Source organism: Hemiscyllium ocellatum, chromosome 5 (assembly GCF_020745735.1).
Source record: "Hemiscyllium ocellatum isolate sHemOce1 chromosome 5, sHemOce1.pat.X.cur, whole genome shotgun sequence".
Classification (NCBI taxonomy): domain Eukaryota; kingdom Metazoa; phylum Chordata; class Chondrichthyes; order Orectolobiformes; family Hemiscylliidae; genus Hemiscyllium; species Hemiscyllium ocellatum.
Window position 1 is genome coordinate 116,934,715 of NC_083405.1, and position 27,043 is coordinate 116,961,757.

A 27,043-nucleotide genomic window follows, 5' to 3' on the forward strand; every position below is an offset into this window, starting at 1 on the left:
GGCTCAGTCTCAGAGACACAGTCCTTTTGGTTCAACTGATTCTGGTGGCAGTTACCTGTAAAATATCAGCTTTCGTGATGAATTTTGAAGTTCATTTTAACACAAAGCCATTCCTCCTGCATTTCCCATAGCTTATCTTGCTGGTCATCTTGAGACAGAGCTGAGCTGTTGACTCTCTGCAACCCCATGGTAAGAATGGCTGTTTTTATTTTCACTGCTTGCTTACCCAGTTTGAGTCATTGAGATGTACAGCATGGAAACAGACCCTTCGGTCCAACCTGTCCATGCCGAGCAGATATCCAACCCAATCTGTCCCACCTGCCAGCACCAGGCCCATATCCCCCCAAACTCTTCCTATTCATATACCCATCCAAATGCCTCTTAAATGTTGCAATTGTACCAGCCTCCACCACATCCTCTGGCAGCTCAATCCATACACGTACCACCCTCTGCGTGAAAAAGTTGCCCCTTAGGTCTCTTTTATATCTTTTCCCTCTCACCCTAAACCTATGCCCTCTATTTCTGGACTTGCCCACCCCAGGGAAAAGACTTTGTCTATTTATCCTATCCATGCCCCTCATAATCTTGTAAACCTCTAAGGTCATCCCTCAGCCTCCGACGCTCCAGGAAAAACAACCCCAGCCTGTTCAGCCTCTCCCTGTAGCTCAGATCCTCCAACCCTGGTAACATCCTTGTAAATCTTTTCTGAACCCTTTCAAGTTTCATAACATCTTTCCAGTAGAAAGGAGACCAGAATTGCATGCAATATTCCAACAGTGGCCTAACCAATGTCCTGTACAGCCACAACATGACCTCCCAACTGCTGTACTCAACATTCTGACCAATAAAGGAAAGCATACCAAACGCCTTCTTCACTATCCTATCTACCTGCGATTCCACTTTCAAGGAGCTATGAACCTGCAATCCAAGGTCTCTTTGTTCAGCAACACTCCCTCGAGCCTTACCATTAAGTGCATAAGTCCTGCTAAGATTTGCTTTCTCAAAATGCAGTACCTCGCATTTATCTGAATTAAACTCCATCTGCCATTTCTCAGCCCATTGGCCCATCTGGTCCAGATCCTGTTGTAATCTGCGGTAACCCTCTTCACTGTCATCTACACCTCCAATTTTGATGTCATCTGCAAACTTACTAACTGTATCTCTTATGCTCGCATCCAAATCATTAATGTAAATGTCAAAAAGTAGAGGACCCAGCACCAATCCTTGTTGAACTCCACTGGTCACAGGCTCCAGTCTGAAAAACAACTGTCCACCACCATCCTCTGTCTTCTACCTTTGTTCTTGGACCTTCTTCTTTCTCTCTACAGATGCTGCCTGATTTGTGGAATTTCTCCACCAATTTCTCTTTTTGTTTCTGGTTCCCAACATTGACAGCTCTGTGACTTGTCTTTGCTACATGTTGCAACTGCTCTGTTTCTATTTTGTTTAAGGCATTTTCCTTTACAAGTTTGCATTGCAGCCTTTTTCAGGAGAAATGACTCCTGATCACTTTTGTCATCTAGTATTGTTTCCTTAACGCTGTTTTTATCACTTGTGTTCAGTTGGAAAGATTCAATTTACGTGAAAGTCTCAAACAGATTGACTTAACAAAACTGAAGAGTTGTGATTACCAAGACACTTAAATACATATCCTTCGTTCAACATACTGCTGCTGGTCATTAGTTAATTTCCTTCTTCACCTCTTAAAGCAACATAGCTCAACCTACTAAGACAATACCTCCTCTCTCTGTCTACATCTCTGACTCACTCAAACCTCTCCAGCTCTCCCACTGACTCCCTGCAATGTCCCATGCTGGACCGACCCCCTGCCCCAACACTCCCTCTGACTCCTCTTGAATCCCCTGGACATTCTGGTCCTCTTGACCTGAGCTGACCCAGCCATCACTCACCCACTTAAACATTTTTTTTAATTACAACGAATTAAATGTCCAAAAGCCTTTTAGAATGCTAGTCAATGAAAATTAGTTAGAATATGGTGGCTACTGCTGGAGAAGTGAGGTATGGCACCTCTTTTCTTCCTCCACTGATGATTTTGCACTATGAAGAGGAACTCCAATGGAAGACAGCTCTCTGGACTTTTGAAGAGGCCGGATCTGTTTTGGTTTTTATAAAGAAATATAGGAGAGACCACCACCTGATGAAGGAGCAATGCTCCGAAAGCTAGTGCTTCCAATTAAACATGTTGGACTATAACCTGGTGTTGTGAGATTTTTAAATAGGAGAGGCTAGTAATCAGTCAATCAATGACTACTGCTCCTCTGATTTGGTCTCATGTGTATGAAACAGTAATTAATACCTCAACCAGGAAGGTTACCAGGCATGAGTGCTCCTGGTATAGAAGCAGAATGTGCGAAGAAATTCCACAGTTCTGGGTGCATCTGTGGAGAGAAAAGAGTTAGTGTTTCAACTCTGCTGAGCCTTCTTCAGAACCAAGTGCTGTTGGTATACTTTGGATTGTGCTTGAAGCTTAAGGCAAAGGTTTGTAAGGGAGCCTTAAAATTTAGGGAAGACGAGTGCAGATTGTGCTAAGTGTGTAATATTTCTGTATTCAAAAGCATTTTAGCTGATTCATTGCTAAGTCCTTATTGAAAGAAGACTTGTGTTCTTTCTGGCATTCTTTTCAGCCTGTTGTCATGTTCAGTTTGCAGCCTTAGGTGATAAGATTATTTAATATAGTATGAAATGGAATTCACTTAAGTAAAACAGATTACCAAACCATAAACAAAATTAATCAAATCCCAGCTTTTCAATTCAACAGCTGTCTATTTTATCTATCTTTTCCTGGACCAGCTTCAATAAGTATTATTACATCCCATATGTGCACAGGCAATAACTTTGCTCTTTAACTTTTCTCTGCAGCATAGGTATTCCTCTTTTGTCTTGAAACTTTCAATGCACTTGTTTCTTTGATCTCTTCTATTTGCTACTTGATGGTTTCACCATCTCCTTAACCACAACAATATGCACATTTGGTGATTGTGGTAATCTATTCCATTCTCCAGACTGGTGCACTGTGTCAGTCTTAGTCTGCTAGATTTTTAGCTCATGATGTTGTTGCTCCTTATTGTTGAGTTTTTGACTTTAAGGCTACACGAAGGTTGAGGAGTGATCTTATTGAAACACACAAGATTCTGGGGCACTTGACAAGCTAAATGTTGAAATGATGTTTCCACGAGTAGGGGATCTCAAATAAGGAAAACAATCATTTTAAAGCAGAGTTGCAAAGGAATTTCTTGTCCCAGATGGTAGTGAAAGTCTAGAATTCTCTACCCCAGAGAGTTATGTGGGCTATATTACTGAAAGTATTTAAAGAGATTGACATATATTTAGAATATCAAGAAGTTGAGGGCTATGAGAGGCTTTAGGTAGAGTAGCCATGATCTTGTTGAATGGCAGACAAGATTGAGGAGCTGAATGGCCTACCCCAGTCTTGCTTTAATGTTCTAATGAATGCTTCTGCTTTGTAGTTACATATAATCTAGCCTGTTGTTTGCTGTTCACCCTGTCCTCCATTCTGCTCTACACGGTCTTTGCTATGTTTAGAACCTGAGCCCTATGCCCTCCTTTCTGTCTAGTTCTGCCCTGCTGCTAACACCTCTGATATTGAAGAATTGACTGTTGACCTACAAAGTCTGCTAGGTGATGAACAATAAGAAATAAACTTTCACGTGTTTAATTTCACGTCTACTATGATAATGTAGTTAATTGAAGTGAAAATGGAGGCTATAAATTTATTCAACATGAAATTAGATAATATGCTGAAAAAAGGCATGTTAAAATATATGCTTTGGAACTATGAGAAGACTAGATTGGGTGGCTAATCTAATGCTGAACATGGGTACATCCTAATTTATGTGCTTATCTTGTTACAACAATGATTAATTTATGCTGTTAAATGCACAAAATACATATAAAATGTCTGTAGATTAATTTATAACATGAAAACACTTGATTATTTATATATGTACGTGTATTTTTAAATTGGATCCTAATTATTTTATGCAGATGTTTCATGAAAGTGAGAAAGGGAGATAATCAGGGAAAACAAATGACATTTTACAGACACAGGCAAATTAGGGTAGCTGGAAAAGTGAAACTCAACTGGCCCAAACAACCTCGCACATTAGGAAGAAGATCTTAGGAAGACTGACAAACAATGATGTTCTGAACCAACAAGACTTAATATCTACAAATAAAATACTGTGGAAGCTGGAAATCTGAACTGAAAACTGACCATTTTGGAAAAGATCAGTAGGTAAAGCAGCATCCATGGAAAGAGAAACAGGACCAATATTTCATCAGTGACCTTTTGTCAGATTGACAAGAAGACCAGAGTCCTGATGTTATCATCCTGTTTCGTATTTCACAAATGGTGCCTGACCTGCTGTGTATTTCTAGTGTTTTCTGTTTTAATTTAGGGTAAATACAGAAGAACCTTGATTATCCAAATATCAATTATCCGAATTTCGGATTATCCAAAGATCTCAAAGTCCTGACAAAAACATTACGTCAAAGACGTGTTTCAATGCTGATCACATTTTCTGTTTACAATGATTAAAAATGAATTTGGCTTACTGAAATGCTGCCGAGAACAGTCCTGGACATTGATGGGAGCCCAGGCACAGTCTCCAAATAACTGACCGCTTTTAAATATGTTCCACTGTGTCTCTATGGATCTGTCCTCAAGGCTAGTCAGCCAGCCCAGCTTTCTTGCCCATTTAATTGCTCTTACTAAGTTTAAGGTACTAGTCTTAGACTCAGTCATGGGCAACTCAATAATTGAATGGCCTCCGGAAACTTAGTAAACACATCCATTATGGTCAACAAATGCGGATTTTCATTTTTTTTTGAAGGGTGATCCTATGCATTCAAGACTCTGGTAAAAAGGTTCCTCAAATGCAAGAATGCGTATTAAGGGTGCTGGTTTTATCACTGCCTGAGGTTTTACCAATTATCTGACACACCCAAGGTCCTTATCCATTCGAAGCCAATAAAAATGTTTTTGCATTTAGCTTGAATTTTCCTTCCTTCCAAATGATCTCTGACTAGTCATTCATATGGTATCCACAACATCTCCTTCTATAACCCACTGCTAATACCATTAGATACAGACTATCCACAGAAATACAGTCGGCCTGGTATGGAATAGAATATCCTTTATTATCATGTGTACACCAGTACAGAAGTGCAGGTTGACAGTGAAAGATTTTTGCAGTGGCTGCTTCCAATGCTGTCATCTTATGTACAAGTACCTAGATTCAAGTCTTAGATACAAAAGAGGAATAGAAGGTCAAGTAGGAGCATTACTTAGTGTCTAAAAAATAAGTTAGAAATAAGATAGTCTTAACATAGTTAAAGGATTGACATTACAGTCTGGTAAAGAATTTCAAATAGACATTATATTGCAGCAACTCAGTGAGCACAAGGTCTGAGTGCCTGCTTCAGGTCCCAGTCCAACAACTGGCCCGTTCCGGTCCAAACCTCCAATGTGACCTACACTGGCACTCAGCTACACCAAAGTAACTTGGATCTCCCCTCGCGTTGTTCAAGGGTCAAGGATTAATTTTACATCAGTTATTCAAGGGAGTTATGGATAATTTAGGAATAAAATAATTCAAATTCACTGTGTACCATCCAGAATCACAGAGAACATTAGAACCGTGGTATCAGACTTTCAAGACCATGTTGAGGTCGCTATTATCTGGTGGATTGAGATAAAGCAATTCTATTTGTAATTTTTGCCATGAGAGATGCACCTAGTGAACCAAGGACATTCAGTACATTTGAATTAATTTTTGGGTTGAGATAAGAGGACTACTGAAATTAATTAAGAAGAAATTGATGAATCAGAGTTCAGAGACCACATAATTGCAAAATGTGTGTCAAATTTTAGGAAAAGATTAAATAGAGTGAGTGAATTGACTAGACAGCATTTGAAAATAGCACAGTATGTAAGGAAACAGACAAGAAATCAAAGATTCACAATTTTGCTTGAGGAGTTAGTGTTGGTGTCACTCCCAGTGGTAGGTAAACTTTTAAAGCCAAGGTTTATCGGGCTTATCAAATCAAAAGGAAATTGACAGGTGAATTATTTGACAAGTATGCCAGGTAGCAATGCGTTTAAGTGTGGCACATGAATATGCTCAAAAGGCCTTTAGAAGAGGGAAGGAAAGCAAAAGGAGAGCTGGCTTCCAGAGGAAAATTGAAATGACTTGAAAAAATTGTTACAATCACATGGGGAGATATGTGGCAATGAGCTGGGAAGTACTAATCTGATTAAACACACTGTAGATATAGGAAATGATGTTTCAATTAAGTAGCATCCTTATTGACCTAACCCTCTAAACTTTGCACAGGTTAAAAAAAATTGAATATTTGCTCAAAGACAATATAATTGAAATGATTTGCAGCAAATGGAACTCCCTCATAGTAATGATCCTAAAACCAGATGGTATGTAGTGATTGTGTGTGATTATGTTTGCTTCCTATCCTAATCCATGTTTTAAAGAAGGTTGGTTACCAGCTTGTATTTCCAAGTTGGACTTAATCAGAGGATACTCGTAGGTACCTTGATCTGAAAGAGCGAAGGAAATTTCTGCCTTTGTGACACCAAATGTACCAGTTTAAAGCCATGCCATTTGGTATGAAAAATGCCCCAGCCACGTTTCAAAGAGTAACCAATTAGGTCATTTTGGGATTATCCAGTACACCTTTTTCTTTCAGTCACACATGGAAGGAACATTTGGAACATCCATTGGAATTGTTTGGCTTTAGGAGGCAGGCTTGGTGATAAACCCAAGAGTGAGTTCACAAAAGCCGAAGTCACGTTCCTGGATCGTGTCATTGGACCTGGAAAAATGGCCTCATGGGATGTGAAAACAAAAGTTTTTGGAGAGTTTCTCATTCCATTGATAAAGAGGAAAGAACTACGATTCCTGAGACTGAGTGATTTTAATCAGTAGTTTATACCGAATTTTAGCAGTTGCTCCACTGACTGACTTGAAGAAATGCAGCAATTTTCAGTGAATGGAGGAATGTCAGAAGACATTTAACAGCCTGAAAGCTGTGTTAAGCACTACCCTAGTATTCACCTCACCTAATTATGCAAACCCATTCAAAGTGGCTATAGATGCAAGTGATGTGGGTGTTGGTGCTGTACCCTTTCAAGAAGACAATGAAAAGATAGATAGACCTATTGGTTGTTATTCCAGAAAATTGAATAATCATCAAGTATTCCATCGCTGAGAAGGAGACCTTGGGTTTGATGTTGGCATTGCAACCTATCGACTTTTATATTGCCAGTAATGTGTCTGAGGAAATAGTATATGTTGACCATAACCTGCTAAAGGTTTTGGAGAAATCTAAGGATAAACTTTTCAGACTGTTTAGTTGGAGCTTATTATCACAAGCATTCAATTTGAAAATTACATACATGACAAGATGAGAGAATGTAATAGCAGATATATTGTCACGACTTTGATGATGAAAGACATAGGGTTTTGGTGGCGGGAGAAAATGGACTGTACTAATGAATGAATCTAAGCATGCAAACAATGTAATGTAAACATGTTGTAGCATGTTGTATTTTAAGCTAATAGCATAATAGCTAATAGCATAAAATTAAAGCTTTTTTTGGGGGGGGGCAGTTGTGATGATACTATGACTTTAAGAGGTTCTTTTATCCTTCCTTTTCAAATGAAGGAAGGCTGAGATAGAGGGACTAAACAATCTGCTTCAAGCTAATAAAGTAAACAGCTTGTGAGGCCTTGGGACTACTAGTTTAAAGTTGGAACAATAGAAGCAGCTTGAATAGGTGGGATCAAGTTCCCACAGAACCAGGAATTTAGTTGAGCTTTCAGTAGCTATTTGGAAACTGCGGTACTTCTGTCCTTGCTACAACAAATACTTGAACACCCACTCTCGCTCTCCCTGCCTCTCTCTCCCACTCTCTCAGGTTTTTTCTTGATATTCTTTCTTCTTAGACTGGAAAATTGCATATGAGACAATCTATTTTACTGAATTTGCCTTTGTAAAGGGTGTGTTTAAGGGATCTTACTATATTGGAACAGTTGCTGTTTATAATTTGAATAATCTCTCATTCTGTCAAGGTGTTATAATCCTCTTCCTTTTGTCTGTATTTTAACTATAATATATGAATAAAGTGTGATTTGCTTCAAGCCGGTCGTTTGATCAAACGAATTGCATCCAGAATGTAATGCCCAGCATTTGACTTTAAAATGAGAAAAACTTAGGGTCTAGGCTATCTCCTTGACCTGTTTTGAGGAGATTTGGTCTGGTCCAGAAACATCGAATGTAGCAATAGCTTATGCTTTTGCTGATGTATATTTGAATTATATGGAATAGCAGAAAAATAACTAGGAAATTTAGTGGCAATTAGACATCAATTATTGATGATCTAAAACTTTCTCTGTAGAACTTTTGTGCTTGCTGTCTGTGTGATCCATCTGATGATGGATCTGGTCATGTTATTTCATTGAATAATTAGGAAAGACATTTAGGATAAACAACAAAAATTCATATATTACTTACTGTCTGCACAGCAACATAGCTGTTTTGTTTTTGATACATAAATTAGGCTAGATTGAGGCTAAAGCACAAAATGTGAGAAATTTGTTTTTTAAGATGGCTTATTACAGAAAGAAAGCATGCAAATTTAAGCATTGAAAAATGCAAAAGAAAGAAGTTAGGAAGACATGTTGTATGTCAGTATGAGGATAAAAAACAAGCTTCATATAAACCCTTAAGTAAAAAGGCAATGAAAGAATCACTTAGAGGTGTGGAGATGCGTTTGGAAATGACTGATATAGGTGATAAGTATTAATTTTTAAAGGAATGTGAAAGAATCACTAGTGCAATTAGTATTCAGTGAAGAATCTGCAGTCATATAAATCTCATCACTTCCTCATATTTCAAAGCACTTTATAATCAATTAATCATTTTTGGAATGCAGTTACCTTTGTTGGTTGATAGAAGCCAATGCCAATCTGTGCACACAGTCCTGCAAACATTATTCGAATTTCAAGATGTGTGCCTGGTGGAATTGAGGGAGTAGTGCTGACCATACCACTGAGGAAATAGCATGATCATCTTCAGCTTATGCTGTGGCTTCTGTTATATTAGGCTGATTGGCCTTGTTATCTTAGCCATATAGTAGCCCCTTTAATACTGAACCATTCGCTCAGTAAAATTACTGAGTGTGAGTCAGATATAGAATCATAGAATTCCTACATTGCAGAAAGAGGCCGTTCAGCCCATTGAGTCTGCACCAACCCATGAAGAGCATCCTACCCAAACTCACCCCACCCTAGCCCATAACCTCACATTTCCCATGGCTAATCCAACCAGCATAAATAGACTTGGAAACTATAAGCAATTCATCACAGCCAACCTACCTAACCTTCACATCCTTGAAGTGTGGGGGGAAGCTCGGTCCCCCAGACAACCCCTTGCAGATACAAGGAAAATGTGCAAATTCTCCACAGATAGTCACCCAAAGGTGGAATTGAACCCAGGTTTCTGATGCTGTGAGGCAGCAGTGCTGACTACTGAGTTACCCTGCTGCAGATATGTACTGAAATATTTTGTAGGTTTTGAAACTACTACAATTGGTTCAAAATGGTGTATTATTAAATGAACAAACATGATACTTGCATATCCTATCAATATGTTTCTAAATTTTAGGTACATTGTATCCTTATACGAAAATATAGACAGAATTGAGTCACTGGGCAGACAGTAAGATAGGTTAAATGCAGAAAATAAATGATTCTCTCCTTTATTAATACATTCATGGAAGCTGGTGTTGCTGGCTTGGCCAGTGAATATTTCTCATCTGTAGTTACTTTTGAGAAAGTAGTGGTGAGCTGCTGTTTTGAACCACTGCAGACCATTTACATGACCAACTGTAAGTTCTTCTCCAAGCCACTTGCCATTCTGGTTTAGAAATATATCACTGTTCCTTTAGGAATGGGTCAAAATCCTGGAACTTTCCCCATCTGTCACGTAGAGTGTTGCTGAATTTCTGCAATGCAGTTTGTACATGGTACACACTGCTGCCACTGAGCTTATTGGTGAAGGGACTAAATGTTTGTGGATGTGCTGCTTTGTCCTCGATGGTATGATGCTTTTTGAGTGTTGTTAGAATAATACTCACCCAAGAAGAAGACTTAAGATACCTGGTGCGGGCCGGCAGCTGGAATCCGATGACATCTGTAAGGCCTGAATGGCCTATTTGGTGCTGAAAATACAATTATTCAGCAAATCAAATTTTCTGCATATCCTTTAAATTACTATCATGAATTTGTTTTTTTTCTTTATAATTGTATCTGTTAAATTCTTAGATCCTGGAAGACTTGGATGAACAAATCCATTGCATCATTCTGCAGGAAGAAGCGCTTATAAGGAGATTAAATGGTATGTGAAATCTGCAGGTAATTGTGGCTGATCAATGTGCTTATGTGGTTTACAGAAGATACGCTGAGAATTTAGAGGATTAATTGAGATGATAAATGGTCCGAGGCTCTCAGTTTTTAAGTAGCAGTTTGATTTATGTGAGAAACATTAGACTTTGTGATGGGATTAGTGGTTGGCATTTCAGAATAGAAGAACAGAATGTACAATCACTTTCTATTATTGCATTTATTAATAGTTAATTTTACCCTGAGTGCTTCTCTCGGGATTTAGGAAAATTTTATCAAATTGCAGCTTCTGCTATTACTTGGCTTTCTAAATGACATGAGAACTGTGGAAGAGATGGAACCATGTTATTAGACTGTTTTGCATATATTTGACCAAGGTCTAATTGAAATAATTCAACTATTAATAAAAATATTGGAGTGTTTTTGAGCAATGCTATATATTTATTGGCACCCATGGCCTACTCTGCTATTCATTAAGACCATGGCAGATTTGATTGTGGCCATGACTCTATTTCCTTGCTGGCCCCCATAACCCTGGATTCCAGTTTTGATTACAAATCTGTTCTAATTTATATTGTATGATACAGCCTCCACTGCTTTGAAGACAATTTCAAATGTTAACCACCCTTTAAGATGAAATTCTTTCTCTTCTTCAAATTATATGGGAGACACTTTTACTTTGAAACTGATCCTCCATGAATGGAAACATCCTCTCATATCTATACTGTCAAATCTCCTCAGAAGCTTAAATTTCCATAAAATCACCTCTTATTCTTGTAAACATGAACAAGCGTAGGTCCAGCTTGCCAAATCTTTCTTAAGATTAGCCTCTCACCCCAGAGAAAAGCCAAACAGCCATTTCTCTGAACTGTTCTAAATGCAGACATGTCTCATGTTAAGTAAGGTGACCAAGACTGTAAATGACAATGTCTCATTAGTATTCCATACAGAATTAGCAAGACTTCCCTATTTCCATAATCTGTGATTGTCATTGAAGAAAAGGGAGAACCTTTGCAGGCCTATTTAAATGAATTTCTGTGCTGTCTACTTAATCAAAACATAATTTGAATTTTATGGTATTGTTGATCTGCTAAGACTTATCCAACCAGGTACTGAAAGAAAAGTTGTTTTTCCAACCTCTACTGTCCTTCACCTTTTGAGTATATTGCTTCTGTATGAGTTACGTCCATTTTTGTGCTTGCCCATAGAGATTAATGGCAAATTCGGCATGGAGCCATCCTCAATTATGCTCCAACATCTGAGTTGAGTTCAGTGGAGGAAATTCCAGAACTTTGCATCCTGAAGAACTCTAAAGTAGGCTTAAAATCAGGTCGAGTTCAGGAAACAGTGTGTGTCACAAATGGTAGAATCATTGGTGCAGTGTAATCAGATTCTGGTTCATGGGATACACATCAATAATACTGCCAATCTAATTTTAAAAATACACAAATTGTTGCAGTGATACTGTACAGATCTCTCTTGACTCTTTCTATTTTGAGAACATGAATGATTTGAGCAAAACATTTCCAGTAAGCTACTAATACTTCAAATATTCCAGGAAAGCAGTTTTGGAGAATAAAAGGGGTAATATGTTTTATTTGTGGTTAAAAACAGAAGTGATTAACATTCTATTTATGATGAAGAAAACAAGAGGGGGAGATCCTTCAATGAGAGGAAATATACTTATCACCTTCTTCAAAGTTAATCCTGGTCAGTAGTAGATTTGTAGATGTGTGATACCTCCATTGAATTGTTTTAAAAGTGGCCCCTAAAGTCCACAGAATGGGCAAAAGAGTGGCTTTACTATTATTATCCATGTCATGACAACAAAATTGGGAAAAATATATCTTCCTCTTTAAAAATATAAGTAACTTCAGCTCACCAAACATTGTGGTTGATCTGCAAGGACAGAATTAGTGGTGCATGTGTTTTCAACTGAACTTTTGTGCAACACCAAGCACAAAAATAAAGTTTTGTTGACAAATATTTTACTTTGTGTGGCTTTGTTCACTGTGTTGTGCATGTCCTCCACGTATGGATAAATAAAAGATATTTGTGAGGCTTTTAGCAGGCTTGTTAAATTTTCCATTATATTCGGTTTGTATGTTACAATCCTGGTGCAATCACTGGGCTAAGGCCAACATACTTTATTATGAAGTCATGCAAGTAACTGGTGTTCTGATGCATAGTGAATACATTCTATTTAAAGTAAAATGAAAACACAGATACAAGAACTGATGGCAACTAAATTTGTCAGCTTTAGAAACCTAGACCTGAGATTAGACTTAGATTGATTTTGATTTTGATTTATCATCAACAAATGAAGATCAACTGATGTTTCAGAGCTTTGAAAATATAAGTTGTTATCAGTAGCTGTTTGATGTTTACTATCCACTTTTGGATTTAGTTTAGAAGTTTATTTTGAGAAAAATTTGGGATGCCATATTTATGTACCTGGGAGGGCACAACATTATAGGAACATAGAACATAGGAGCAGCCCTTCTAGCCTGTTCAGCAGTTCAGTTAGATCATGACCCTTGACTTCCTTGTTTATTTTTTAAAAAAGTGCAACCCTGCTTTGGATAAATTTATTGACTCAGTCTCTACTGCTGAAGAAAAACAGATTTTCAGGTGTGTCTTAAAAGAGAATCTTCCTGTCCCTAATTTTAGATGTTTGCACAAAAGCAAATGTCCTCCTGGTTGCAAGCTTTCACTTCTTCAACGTAAAGAGTGACAACTTTTTATGTTGCCATGACTCAGTTGGGAAGGAGAGCAAAGTTTTTTGTGTTTTGTCCTGAGTTCAGTATTTTTTGGGTGTGATGTCGTATGAATATCAGGCCTGAGAATAGTTTAATGAAATTTCTCTCTTTGTAATTTTCAGCAGCAAACACATTGAGGAAGAATAAAGATTTAGTTTTACTTTAACTCATATAAATTTTCCTACAATCACTTTCTTCAGCCTAGAACCTTCCAGAAATTGTTCGGATGTTAACATTGTATGATTGTTGATCCACTTGATAAGTTTTGAAGTGGTTTACCAAGCATGCTTTAATAGAAATGAATTACTAATTGATCAGAATATTTAGAGTATTGTGGAGAAAGTCCTTTAAACCGCTTCCAATAATTACTTTCAACCATGACTAGCCTTAATGTAGGAAGCACAGACAAGCACAGTAAAGAGATAAACAAAGTCTGATTCCTTCCAACTTGATCTATGCTGAGCAGCACTGCTTACATTTTGCCCTGTTTTATAGCTTTCCTATTACTGGAAAATTGATTTAGGTCATTAGTCAGTAGTGTGGGTTGAAATGGAAATGTAGTATACAAATGCCTATTAAATGTCTTTGTGTAATCGGTGTAACCCAAGTAACCTGAAAAAAACAGTGAGTAGGCTAATTCACTCCAGAGAACAGGTGTTTTGTATTCCATGTATGTTGCTGAAAAATGTGTCGCTAGAAAAGCGCAGCAGGTCAGGCAGCATCCAAGGAGCAGGGGAATCGACGTTTCGGGCATAAGCCCTTCTTCCATGTATGTTGCCATCACTCCTTTACAAATGGGGTCTCAGACTAAGAAGAATAATTAGGAAGCAAGCACAATGTCCCAGACATGACTTATCTCCATCCCTGGCTATGCCCGTCTCAGTGGCAGGACTGATGATCAGATGTGGCAGCAAATGGTTTCCAGTTGGGAAGGGTTGTCCTCTGAGTCCTCAACTTTGACTCTAGACCCCCAAGGTGTCAGGTCAAGCTTAGGTAAGGAAATCTCATTCTAATTATCAAATCCCACCCTGCTAAGCTGATTAATCAATAATCCCCCTCATTGAATATTACTTAAAGGATGCAATGAGAATGGCAAGTGCATAAAATGCACCTCAGTGCGAGACTTCAGAGCCTATTTCAAGAATGAATTGGTACTAGCATGAATGCTTGAGATAGTTAAATTCTGTAGGATGTATCTGCTAGATTAGACCTGTGGCAGGTAGAGAGGGAACCAACTTGAACTACTTGACGTTCTTCCTGAATTCACCCATTACAATGCATCTGTCTGTGACAGAATTGGTCAGCGGGAACATCATGCAGTCCTTCTTGAAACAAAGACTCCCCTTCATTTTGGAGATGCATGTTAATGGTGTGGCCCTACCACCATCAAAATGGGAAAGACTTTGAAGTGATCGAGCAACTGAAGTCTGGGTGTTGGCAAGATGCAGTAGTACAATTCGATTTAACCACAATCTAACCTTGTGGCCTGGCATATCCCTGTTCTATCATTATCATTAAGCCTTGGCTCAATGAAGAGTGCAGAGGCACATGCCAGGAGCAGTACAGTGTAAGTAGCATGCAATAGAGATAAACAATCCCAAAATTGAACTGAGGCCATTTAAGCTTGACCGTGCTGCCTCACCTAGTCTTGAATGAGTGTGGACAATCAATAATCAAAAGGAAGAGGAATCTGAAGAAGTATGTGATTTCTGTGATGGAGGAGCCCAACACATCAGTTCAAAAGGCATCGTTGAAGCATTTGCATCCATCTTCTGCCAGAAGTGCTGAGTGGATGATCCATAATGGCCTGTCCTGTGGTTCTCAGCATTGATAGATGCCAGTCTTCATCCAATCCAAATTCCTCCATATGGTGTTAAAAAGGTACTAGATGCAGCAAAGGCAATGGACGTTGACTACTTTACATGATTGGTCCAGAAGACTTGTACTTCACAATTAGTTGTGCCTCAAGCTAAGCTGTTTTAGTACAGTTACAATACTGGTATCTACTGACAATATGAACAATTGACAACATGTGTCCTTTGGACAAAAATCAGTTGCGATCCAACCTGGTTGATTACCCTGATATCAGTCTGTTCTCTACCATCAGCAAAATGATGGAAGATGCTGCTGACCATACTATCAAATGGCACTTACACAGCAATGACTGACTCATTGATGCACAATTTATGTTCAGCTGAGATCACCTTAATTCAATCATCTCAGACACAGATTCCTCAGTGTGGTGTCATCGACCAAAATACTTTCAGTAGCTTTTGTTATAACCTTTCTTCAAGTATAAGGTCAAAAGCGGAATGTTTCATGATGATTATACAATACTCAGCACCAACTGCGATGACTCAAATGCTGAAGTAATCCATGTCTGTATGTAGCAAGACTGGACAGCATTACAGGTTTGGACTGACCAGTGACAAGCAACATTCTTGCTGCACAAGTGCCTGACTATGATTATCTGCTATAAAAGTTTCGAGCCAACTCCCCTTAACGTTCATTGGTACTACCATTGCTGAATTTTCCACTGGCATTATCCTAACGATTGCAGTACTTGAATTGAGCCAATCATATAAAGTTGATGGTTATAACAGCAGGTCAGAATCATTTGCTGCAGAACTCAATAACTCTTCTCTGAGCTCCCCAAAGCCGGTTGTCTTCTGTTGGTCACAAACCAGGAATATGTGGAATCCTGTTCACTTTTTGCATGATTACAGCATCAATAACATTTGAGCTGAACAACATCAAGGACAAACCAGTCTACTTTTTTGGTACCCAATCCACCACCTTAAGCATTCACCCCCCACTCTGCAACTGGATCATCAGTTTCATGACCCACAGGCCAAAATTGGTGAAGATTGGGGACAATATTTCATCTGCACTAACACTCAACACTGGAGCTCCCCCCCAAGGGTGTGTACTCAACCCCCTGATATGCTCGCTGTATACTCATGACTGTGTCACCAAATACCCGACTCATGCCATTTACAAGTTCACTGATGACACCACCATAGTCTGTCGAATCTCAGATGGTGACGAAACAGTCTACAGACGGGAGGTGGAGACCTGGACAAGTGGTGCACTGAGAGCAACCTTGCTCTCAGTGCTGGCGAAACCAAGGAGCTCATTATTGACTCTCAAAGGAATGTTACTCACCACACACACACACACACACACACACACACACAGTCCAGAAGTGGAGAGTGTCAAGCTCCTGGGACTTGTCATCACAACCAGCTTTCTTGGACTCTTCACGTGGATGCACTGGTTACAAAGACCCAACAACGTCTCTTCCTCAGGCAGCTGAGGAAATTTGCATGACAACGAATACCCTTGCCAACTTCTATAGGTGTGCCATCGAGAGCATTCTGCCTGGATTTATCACTACCTGGTATGGCAACTGTACCATTCAAGATTGGAGATGGTTACAGAGACCTGTGAACTCGGCCCGGCCAATCACAAAGACGAACCTCCCATCAATAGAATCCATCTACCAGGCCCGCTGTCAAGGAACCCTGGCAATGTTTTTCTACAACCTCTGCCATCGGGGAGAAGGTACAGAAGCCTGAACACATGCACCAGCTGGTTTCGAAACAGTTTCTACCTGACTGTTGTTAGAATACCGAATGGATTCTCAAACTCTTAGCATTTCGCCTGTGTTTTTGTTTTGCTGCTGTTTACCTATTATTTACTAAATGAGCTATTTAACTCTGTGATCTGCCTGTATTGCTCGCAAGACAAAATTTTTCACGATGCCTTGGTACGCTTGACAATACATTCGATTCAAATTCAAATTCACTCCCGCTCCTACTGGTGCATAGTGACCGCAGTGTGTACCATCTACCATTGTAGCAAAATACTTCTGAGATGTCGTGTTCCAAACTTGCACTTCAACCATCTGGAAGAGAGTTCAAAACTATACAGGGCAGATTTTTAAGGTGTGAGGAGAAAGATTTTAAAAGGGACCTGAGGGGCAAATTTTTCAGACAGACGGTGGTTTATACGTGCAATGAACTGCCAAAGAAAGTGGTAAATGCAGGTACATTTAAAAGACATTTAGGCAGGTACATGAATAGGAAATGTTTAGAGGGATTATGGGCCAAACACAGGCAAGTGGGACTAGTTTAGTTTGTGAAACTTGGTCAACATGGACGAGCTGGACTGAAGGGTCTGTTTTTGCATTGTGTGACTCTATGCTGTGCCTCTTAGACAAAGACAGCAATTACATGGGAACTCCACCACTTGCAAGTTCTCCTCAGCCATGCACCATCTCAAATCTAATTCCTTCACTATCACTTCATAAAATCCTGCAGCTCCCCCTTGCTAATAGCACTATGGATGCACCTACATGACATGGACTTTAACCATTCAAAAAGCCAACTAACCACCAGCTGAAGAGCGATTGGCATTGTGAACAAGCATAAAATGTATACAGTTAGCCAATATCATGTTTAAAAAAAATTCAAAATACGTGGACTCTGAAAAGTAAAGTGAAACCTGTGTGTTACTTCGGGAAAGCACGTATCTGAGGAGGACACCTTTTAGTGAACCATGTCTGCAACTTAAAAACTAGCCCCAAAACAACCTTGCAGCAAACAACGGAACAGTTCAATCCAGCAACAGTGATACCAGTCTCTACTGCAAAACAACTACTTCAGTGAGAATTGAACATCTGGCTACAACCAGTTAATATTTTCTCCAAATGATTTTTGTTTGTACTGTCCTTATCTTAGTTTTAGTTGAGCACCTATAAAGTTACACTTGTGTCTTATGGTGCGATGTGTGATGTCTTTACTTTTGGGCCAGAAAGTCTGGGTTCAAATCCCACCTGCCTTGGTGATGTAATTAGTATGTATGAACGGGTTGATAGACATATTATTTTTGAAGATACACTTTGGTTCAAATCACATCTTCATTGTTAATCTAGTGAAGGCTCTTGTGGACTCCTCGTAGAAAAGAAGGTTGAGAGGAAATTCGATGGTGTGTTTGAAATCATAAGAGATCTGGACAGAGTAGATGGCAAGAGATCATTCCTATTAGTGGAGGGATTGACAACCAGAGGATACAGATTTAAGATAATTACAAAACAGCTGGAAGTGATTTGATCATTTCTTTAATGCATTAAGTGACTTGGATTTGGAATTCACTGATTTCATGGTGGAGGCAAATTCAATTGTTGCTTTCAAAAGGGGAATTGGGTAATTATCTTGAGAGAATATGTTAGCAGGCTTATGGGGAAAAGCTGGGAAAGTGCAACTAATTGAAAGGTTTTCACTGAGAGCTGGGTCAGGCATGATGGACCAAATGGTGTTCAATCCAGTAACCTTTGTATGATTCCATTATGACAGCATGTCACGAAAGTAGATTGATTCATTCGCCAGAGTGAGCTGCAGTGCTATCTTGTGACAATTAACAATTTATTGAGATGTTCAGCTCCTCTCTGTTTGAAGCCTCAATCAGTGGCCTGAACTTGTATATGACATTGTAGACTAAGCTGTGGTGACTTGTTTATCCTCTTGCTTCTGAGACATATATAACATTTTTGACAATTTCAATGTATGTTCAATAGGTTGGACAATAATGTGATTTATCCTCTATGATAGACATTTCTAATTACAAGAATGTATTTTTTCCCCTGCCTATAGCTATCAGTTCTCCCAGAGTTCAAGAGGCACTGGGTGTGGTGGGATCAAAAACACTTACTTGATCAAAGACATTTAATTTTCATTACCTATTCAATGAAGATGAAAGGTTGTTGTACTTTATGCCAGTTACAGTGTTAGGAGTGAACTAATTGGTGTCGATCTGCCAGTTGCCTGGGGCTGTCAGCAATCTAACCACTTGGATGCTTTTCTTTGAGCAACTGAATCTGTGTCTCAGAACTAGGCAGATAACAAAATTAAACTGTTAAGTGATTTTAAATGAACTGTGCAGTGGTTTTGATTGTGAGCATTAAATAGCTGAACATGCCCAGACAAGTGAATTCTACGAATTTGCTGGTTGACTGCATTTCTGACATTTGAGTTTTGAGTGTGTTCGAAATGATTTGTAATTTTTGAAGTAAGGGATTGTTAGACTTCACTTATAAAACTATGAAGTTGGAAAGCTGTGAATTCTAGCACAATTGGGTTTATTTTTAACCCCTGTCCCCAGCAGCCATTTATTTATTTCATAAAGTGATGATATGTGCTTTATTGGAAGCTTGCTACAAAATTTCAGAACTTTCGCTTTCCCTGAACTGTCTATGTTCAATTTGTACTTTGAGAAAATCTCATTAGTTTAAGTAAATTAATTGAAGCCTGTTGTGTTGTAAGATTTAGTTGTGTAGTGCTGCTTTTTTTTTTAGAGAGTACTGTCCAGACCCATACAGTATGTGCATACATCTATGGTTTGGGCTCTATTGGGTACATTGCGGATACTGAATCACTTTCTATGCAGTTGCGGGGATCAGTTATGGGGCCGCAATTATTTACAATATTTATTAAAAACTCCTGATGAACATGGAAGTACTATAACCAAGTTTGCGAAGGACACAAATAGGTGGGAAGGAAAGTGGTGAGGATGATAGTGTGTCTTTGGCAGATGGAATATAATGTGAGATTGCTAAAGTGCACAAGAAGAAGAAAGCACCTGAATATTATTTAAGAAAGACTGCAGAAACTGCAGCACGGAGGGGTTTGGGAGTCCTTGTCTATTAATCACAAAAAGCTGGCCAAGTTCAGGGAATACAGAAGGCAAATGAATGTTGGTCTTTATTTTGAAAGGAATGCAGTATAAAAGCATAGATTAATATTAGACTGTCTTATGAAGGGAGGCTTAGTATGTTGAGTCTGTACTCATTGTAGAATGTAGGAGAATGAGAAGTGACCTTACTGAAGCGTACAAAGTTCTTAGCAGACTTGACAAGGTAGATGTGAATATGTTGTTCTTCCTTTTGGGAGAGTCTAGGACCTTGGGCATATTCTCAAAATAAGTGGTCACACATTAAAGGCAGAGATGAGGAACAATTTCGTATCTCATTAGGCACTTAATCTATGGATTTGTTTTACTGCACAGGACGGTTGAGGCTGGTTCATTAATTATAACCAAGGCTGAGATAAACTGGTTTTTAATCTGTAAGGGAATGGAGGCATATGGGAAAAGGCAGAAAAGTGGAGTTAAGAGTTAGCAGATCAACCATGATCTCATAGGCAGAGCAGACTCAATGGGCTGAATGGCCTACTCCTGGACCTATGTCTTATGGTCCAATGGTCTTAACATATTTTTTAAAACTTCTAACTGGAGGATCAGATAACTATACTTTCTGTTATTTCTCCTCCAGCATGTACTTTCTATATATTTGGGTTAATAAAAATAATAGTATTTAATTTTTTTATTCATTCAAGGGCTGTGGGCATTGCTGGCTGGGCCCATATTTATTGTCCTTTCTTGATTGTCCTTGAAAAGCTAGAGGTCAGCTGCTCCCTTGAATTGCTGCAGCATTTAATGAATTTGTGCACCCACAGTGCTATTAGAAAGAGTACCAGAATGTTCTACCAGCGGTAGCAAAGGAAGAGCGACATTGTTTCGAATCAGGATAGAATGCCCCTTGGAGGGGAACATGCAGGTGGTGGTATTCTCACTCAACTTCATTCCTTCTCCTTCTAGGTGATGGTTATTAATTTGAAAGGAACTGTTTTATCTTCATTATAACACTTCCTTTTGAGTTCTCACAAGTGTTTGCAAACAAAGGTAGAAATATTCTAATACATCATTGGTGCTCCTAATTATTAGAGCTGAAAATGTGTTGCTGGAAAAGCGCAGTAGGTCAGGCAGCATCCAAGGAACAGGAAATTCGACATTTCGGGCATAAGCCCTTCCATTTTCAGCTCTGATCTCCAACATCTGCAGACTTCACTTGCTCCTATTATTAGAATGCTGCATGAAGTTACTTGTGAAAAAGTAGGATTACTGTCTATAGCAGTCTTGTAGTAATAGTATTAATCATTCTATAGTAGCAATTCAGTCAATTTTGGTTTCCTTTGTCTTAACCTAGCATGTTATATTGTGCTTCCTGTCTTGTATTTGCCAAGTTGTGGGTTTGTGGCCAGTTGGCACTTGGTGGAAATCGTCCAAGCTGATTTGACAGGATCCATATGGCTGGCAGAAGGAAGAGACTCTAATCCTGTCATTTGTTGTGTTAATTCACTACACGTTTAGGGCAGGCTGTGCAAGTAAAAAGTAGAGAAGTTGGATGCTGATTTTCTGTATATGGTTATCTCTTTTGATTCATGATCTTCTGTGACTTGAAAGATATTTGTCAAAATATGTAAAATGAATAGCTTTCTTCCAGTATAATGCTTATAATACAATATGTGCTGCAGTACTTAGAATCATAATAACTGTTGTCAATTGTGAATCAGAGTGAATTTAAGAAGTAAAGGAGAGGATAATGCAGTTAATGTAATTTACATGGACTTCGAAAAGGCACTAGCGCAGTGTAATTCATAAGGATTTGATAACAGAACTTTTGCTTTTCTTGATTGATATAAAGGACCTAGATCTTGGAGTGGAGGGGACAATTTCAAATTTTGCGATGCAAAACTTGGAAGCGTTGTTAACTGAGAGGATGATTATGTAGACCATCAAAATGATGTCGACTAATTTGTGAAGTGGCAGGTAGTTGGTACATGAAGTTCAATGCGGAAAAATATGAGGTGATCTATTTTGAAAGACAGTATAAAATAAAAGGTTATGCTTGCAGTGCTCTATTACATAAATTAAAGGATAAGTCTGTATGAGTCATTAAAGGTTGTAGGACAGATGGAGCGTGGTTAATAAAACATATGGTATCCAAGATTTTATTTATTGTGTGATAAAGTATAAGGACAGGAAGGTTATGCTGAAGATGCATAAGACATTGGTTAGACCTTACTTGGCGTATTGTGTATTGTTCTGGGTGCCACACTTGAGGAAATGTGTAAATGCATTGGAGACAGTGCAAAAATGTTTACAAGGATAGTTCGAGGCATGAGGAATTACGGTTATGAAAATAGTTTCAGAAATCACAGTTATGAAAATGGATTGGAGAAATCATGACTGTTCTCCTTGGAGAGGAGAAAGCTGAGGGGAGATCCAATTGATGTATTCAAAATCAGACAAGGTCTGGGCAGGCAGGGAGAACCTGTTCCTGCTTATATGCTGATCAAGTACAAGAGAGCACAGACTTAGACTCAGTGATTTGCAAAAGAACAAATTGGAATGGGAGAATAAGCGTTTCTCCCCACAGCAAGTGGTTCAGGATTAGAGTCATAAAGTCATAGAGATGTACAGCATGGAAACAGACCCTTCAGTTCAACCCGTCTATGCCGACCAGATATCCCAACCCAATCTAGTCCCACCTGCCAGCACCCGGCCCATATCGCTCCAAACCTTTCCTATTCATATACCCGTCCAAATGCCTTTTAAATGTTGCAATTGTACCAGCCTGCACCACACCCTCTGTAAGCTGATTCCATACACGTACCACCCTCTGCGTGAAAATAAGTGTCCATAAGGTCTCTTTTATATTTTCCCCCCTCACCCTAAACCTATGCCCTCTAGTTCTGGACTCCCTGACCCCAGGGAAAAGACTTTGTCTATTTATCCTATCAATGCCCCTCATAATTTTGTAAACCTCTATAAGGTCACCCCTCAGCCTTCGATGCTCGAGAAAAAACAGCCCCAGCCTGTTCAGTCTCTCCGTGTAGCTCAGATCCTCCAACCCTGGCAACATCCTTGTAAATCTTTTCTGAACCCTTTCAAGTTTCACAACAGCCTTCTGATAGGAAGGAGACCAGAATTGCCCGCAATATTCCTACAGTGGCCTAACCAATGTCCTGTACAGCCACAACATCACCTCCCAACTCCTGTACTCAATACTCTGACCACTAAAGGAAAGCATACCAAATGCCGCCTTCGCTTTCCTATCTACCTGCGACTCCACTTTCAAGGAGCTATAAACCTGCACTCCAAAGTCTCTTTGTTCAGCAACACTCCCTAGGACCTTACCATTAAGTGTACAAATCATGCTAACATTTGCTTTTCCAAAATGTAGCACCTTGCATTTATCTGAATTAAACTCCAAGGTCTCTTTGTTCAGCAACACTCCCTTGAGCCTTACCATTAAGTGCATAAGTCCTGCTAAGATTTGCTTTCTCAAAATGCAGTACCTTGCATTTATCTGAATTAAACTCCATCTGCCACTTCTCAGCCCATTGGCCCATCTGGTCCAGATCCTGTTGTAATCTGAGGTAACTTTCTTCGCTGTCCCCTACACATCCAATTTTGGTGTCATCTGCAAACTTATTAACTGTACCTCTTATGCTCGCATCCAAATCATTTATGTAAATGACAAAAAGTAGAGGGCCCAGCACCAATCCTTGTGGCACTCCACTGGTTACAGGCCTCCAGTCTGAAAAACAACCCTCCACCACCACCCTCTGTCTTCTACCTTTTGAGCTAGTTCTGTGCTAGTTCTGTATCCAAATGGCTAGTTCTCCCTGTATTCCATGAGATCTAACCTTGCTAATCAGTCTCCCATGGGGAACCTCTGCCCTCATCAATCTTCTTTGTTACTTCTTCAAAAAACTCAATCAAGTTTGTGAGTCATGATTTCCCACGTACAAAGCCATGTTGACTATCCCGAATCAGTCCTTGCCTTTCCAAATACATGTACATCCTGTCCCTCAGGATTCCCTCCAACAACTTGCCCACCACTGAGGTCAGGCTCACCGGTCTATGGTTCACTGGCTTGTCTTTACCACCCTTCTTAAACAGTGGCACCACGTTTGCCAACCTCCAGTCTTCTGGCACCTCACCTGTGACTATCAATGATACAAGTATCTCAGCAATCACTTCTCTAGCTTCCCACAGAGTTCTTGGGTACACCTGATCAGGTCCTGGTGATTTATCTACATTTAACCGTTTCAAGACATTCAGCACTTCCTCCTCTCTAATCTGGACATTTTGCAAATGTCACTATCTATTTCCCTACAGTCTATACTTTTATACCCGTTTCCACAGTAAATACTGATGCAAAATATTCATTTAGTATCTCCCCCATTTTCTATGGCTCCATACAAAGGCCGCCTTGCTGATCTTTGAGGGGCCCTATTCTCTCCCTAGTTACCCTTTTGTCCTTAATATATTTGTATAAACCCTTTGGATTCTCCTTAATTCTATTTGCCAAAGCTATCTCATGTCCCCGTTTTGCCCTCCTGATTTCCCTCTTAAGTATACTCCTATTGCCTTTATACTCTAAGGATTCACTCGATCTATCCTGTCTTCACCTGACATATGCTTCCTTCTTTTTCTTAACCAAACCCTCAATTTCTTTAGTCATCCAGCATTCCCTATACCTACTAGCCTTCCCTTTCACCCTGACAGGAATGTACTTTCTCTGGAGTCTTGTTATCTCATTTCTGAAGGCTTCCCATTTCCCAGCCGTCCCTTTACCTGCGAACATCTGCCTCCAATCAGCTTTTGAAAATTCTTGCCTAATACTGTCAAAATTGGCCTTTCTCCAATTTAAAACTTCAACTTTTAGGTCTGGTCTATCCTTTTCCATCACTATTTTAAAACAAATAGAATTATGGTTGCTGGTCCCAAAGAGCTCCCCCACTGACACCTACACTGCCTTATTTCTGAAGAGTAGGTCAAGTTTTGCACCTTCTCTAGTCGGTGCATCCACATACCGAATCAGAAAATTGTCTTGTACACACTTCAGAAATTCCTCTCCATCTAAACCTTTAACACTATGGCAGTCCCAGTCGATGTTTGGAAAGTTAAAATCCCCTACCACAACTACCCTATTATTCTTACAGATAGCTGAGATCTCCTTACGAGTTTGTTTCTCAATTTCCCTCTGACAATTGGGGGGTCTATAATACAATCGCAATAAGGTGATCATCCCTTACTTATTTCTCAGTTCCCAATAACCTCCCTGGATGTATATCTGGGAATATCCTCCCTCAGTACAGCTGTGATGCTATCACTTATCAAAAATGCCACTCACCCATCCTCTTGCCTCCCTTTCTATCCTTCCTGTAGCATTTGTATCCTGGAACATTCAGCTGCCAGTCCTGCCCATCCCTAAGGGCTTATGAAGGGCTTATGCCCGAAATGTCGAATTTCCTGTTCCTTGGATGCTGCCTGACCTGCTGTGCTTTTCCAGCAACACATTTTCAGCTCTGATCTCCAGCATCTGCAGACCTCACTTTCTCCTCGAAGATTTTAACCTACTGTGAATCCTCTTGCAAGGATGCCTTCCTTGAAGAAGCTCTCTTCCTCCATTCCTGATGAGGGGCTTATGCCCGAAACGTCGAATTTCCTGTTCCTTGGATGCTGCCTGACCTGCTGCGCTTTTCCAGCAACACATTTTCAGCTGCCCATCCCTAAGCCATGTTTCCATAATTGCTATGATATCCCAGTCCCATGTTCCTAACCATGCCCTGAGTTCATCTGCCTTCCCTGTTAGGCCCCCTGCACTAAAATGCAGTTTAGTTTATTAGTCCTACCTAGTCCCTGCCTGCCTGACTGTTTGTTTGACTCACTTCTGTTCTCAGCTGTACACGTCTCAGATCGATCTCTTTCCTCACTATCTCCCTAGTTCCCACCACCACCTCCAAACCCCTCCCCCCCCCCCCCGTTACTAGCTTAAATCCTCCCAAGCAGTTGTAGCAAATTTCCCAGCCAGTATATTAGTCCCCTTCCAATGTAGATGCAATTCATCCTTCTTGTACAGGTCGCCTCTACCCCAAAAGAGATTTCAAAGATCCAAAAATGTGAATCCTTCTCCCATACACCAGCTCCTCAGTCATACATTCATCTGGTCTGTCCTCCGATTCCTGCCCTCACTAGCGTGTAGCACTGGGAATAATCCAGATATTACTCCCCTTGAGGACCACCTTTTTAAATTTCTGCCTAACTCTCTGTCATCTCCCTTCAGAATCTCAACCTTTTCCCTTCCTATATTGTTGGTTCCAATGTGGGCAATGACCTCCTGCTGGCCCCTCTCCCTGTGAAAACATTCTGCACCCCCTCTGAGACATCCTTGATCCTGGCACCAGGGAAACAACACACTATTCTGCTTTTTCTCTGCTGGCCACAGAAACGTCTGTCTGTACTTCTGACTACAGAATCCCCTAACACAATTGATCTCTTGGAAGCCGACGTACACCTTGTTGCATTAGAGCCAGTCTCAATACCAGAAACTTAGCTGTTCGTGCTCCGTTCCCCTGAGAATCCATCACCACCTACATTTTCCAAAACAGCATACCTGTTTGAAATGGGCACATCCACAAAAGACTCTGCACTAGCTGCCTACCTATCTTACCCTTCCTGGAATTAACCCGTCTATCTGACTGTATCTGAGACTTTCCCCCCCTTCCTATAACTGCCATCCATCACATGCTGTTGCTGTTGCAAATTCCTCATCGCTTCTATCTGTCTCTCCAACCGATCCTCTCGCTCTGATAAGATTCGCATCCAGCAGCATTTATGGCAGATATAATCCGCAGTAACCCTTGTTCTTTCTTTAAACTCCCACATCTGACAAGAAGTACATCTCACTGCAAAGGCCAATTTTGCTCCTTCACAATCTACAGACCCAGAAAATGACACTGTCTTGTTCCTCTACAAACACTGCCCCAGTTAAATTAATAGCTATGGCTTATATTTTAAGTTTAATTAAGAGACTTCTCTCCAAAAACATATAATCAAGAAAGAATTCACTATACTCACTACTGCAACCTTTCTCTTGAACAGACTTAAAACAACAATTAACTTATTTGATTC

The 27,043-nt window shown here is 39.7% G+C and overlaps 1 protein-coding gene across 1 annotated transcript in view; it reads left to right on the top strand.

Moving 5' to 3' along the window:
* Positions 1-27,043, top strand: part of lmbr1 (limb development membrane protein 1) — a 270,045-nt gene that overhangs the window by 166,753 nt on the left and 76,249 nt on the right. Inside the window, exon 9 of the mRNA XM_060825130.1 lies at positions 10,383-10,455. Coding sequence (XP_060681113.1) covers positions 10,383-10,455 — 73 coding nt within the window. The remainder of the gene's footprint in view (positions 1-10,382; positions 10,456-27,043) is intronic.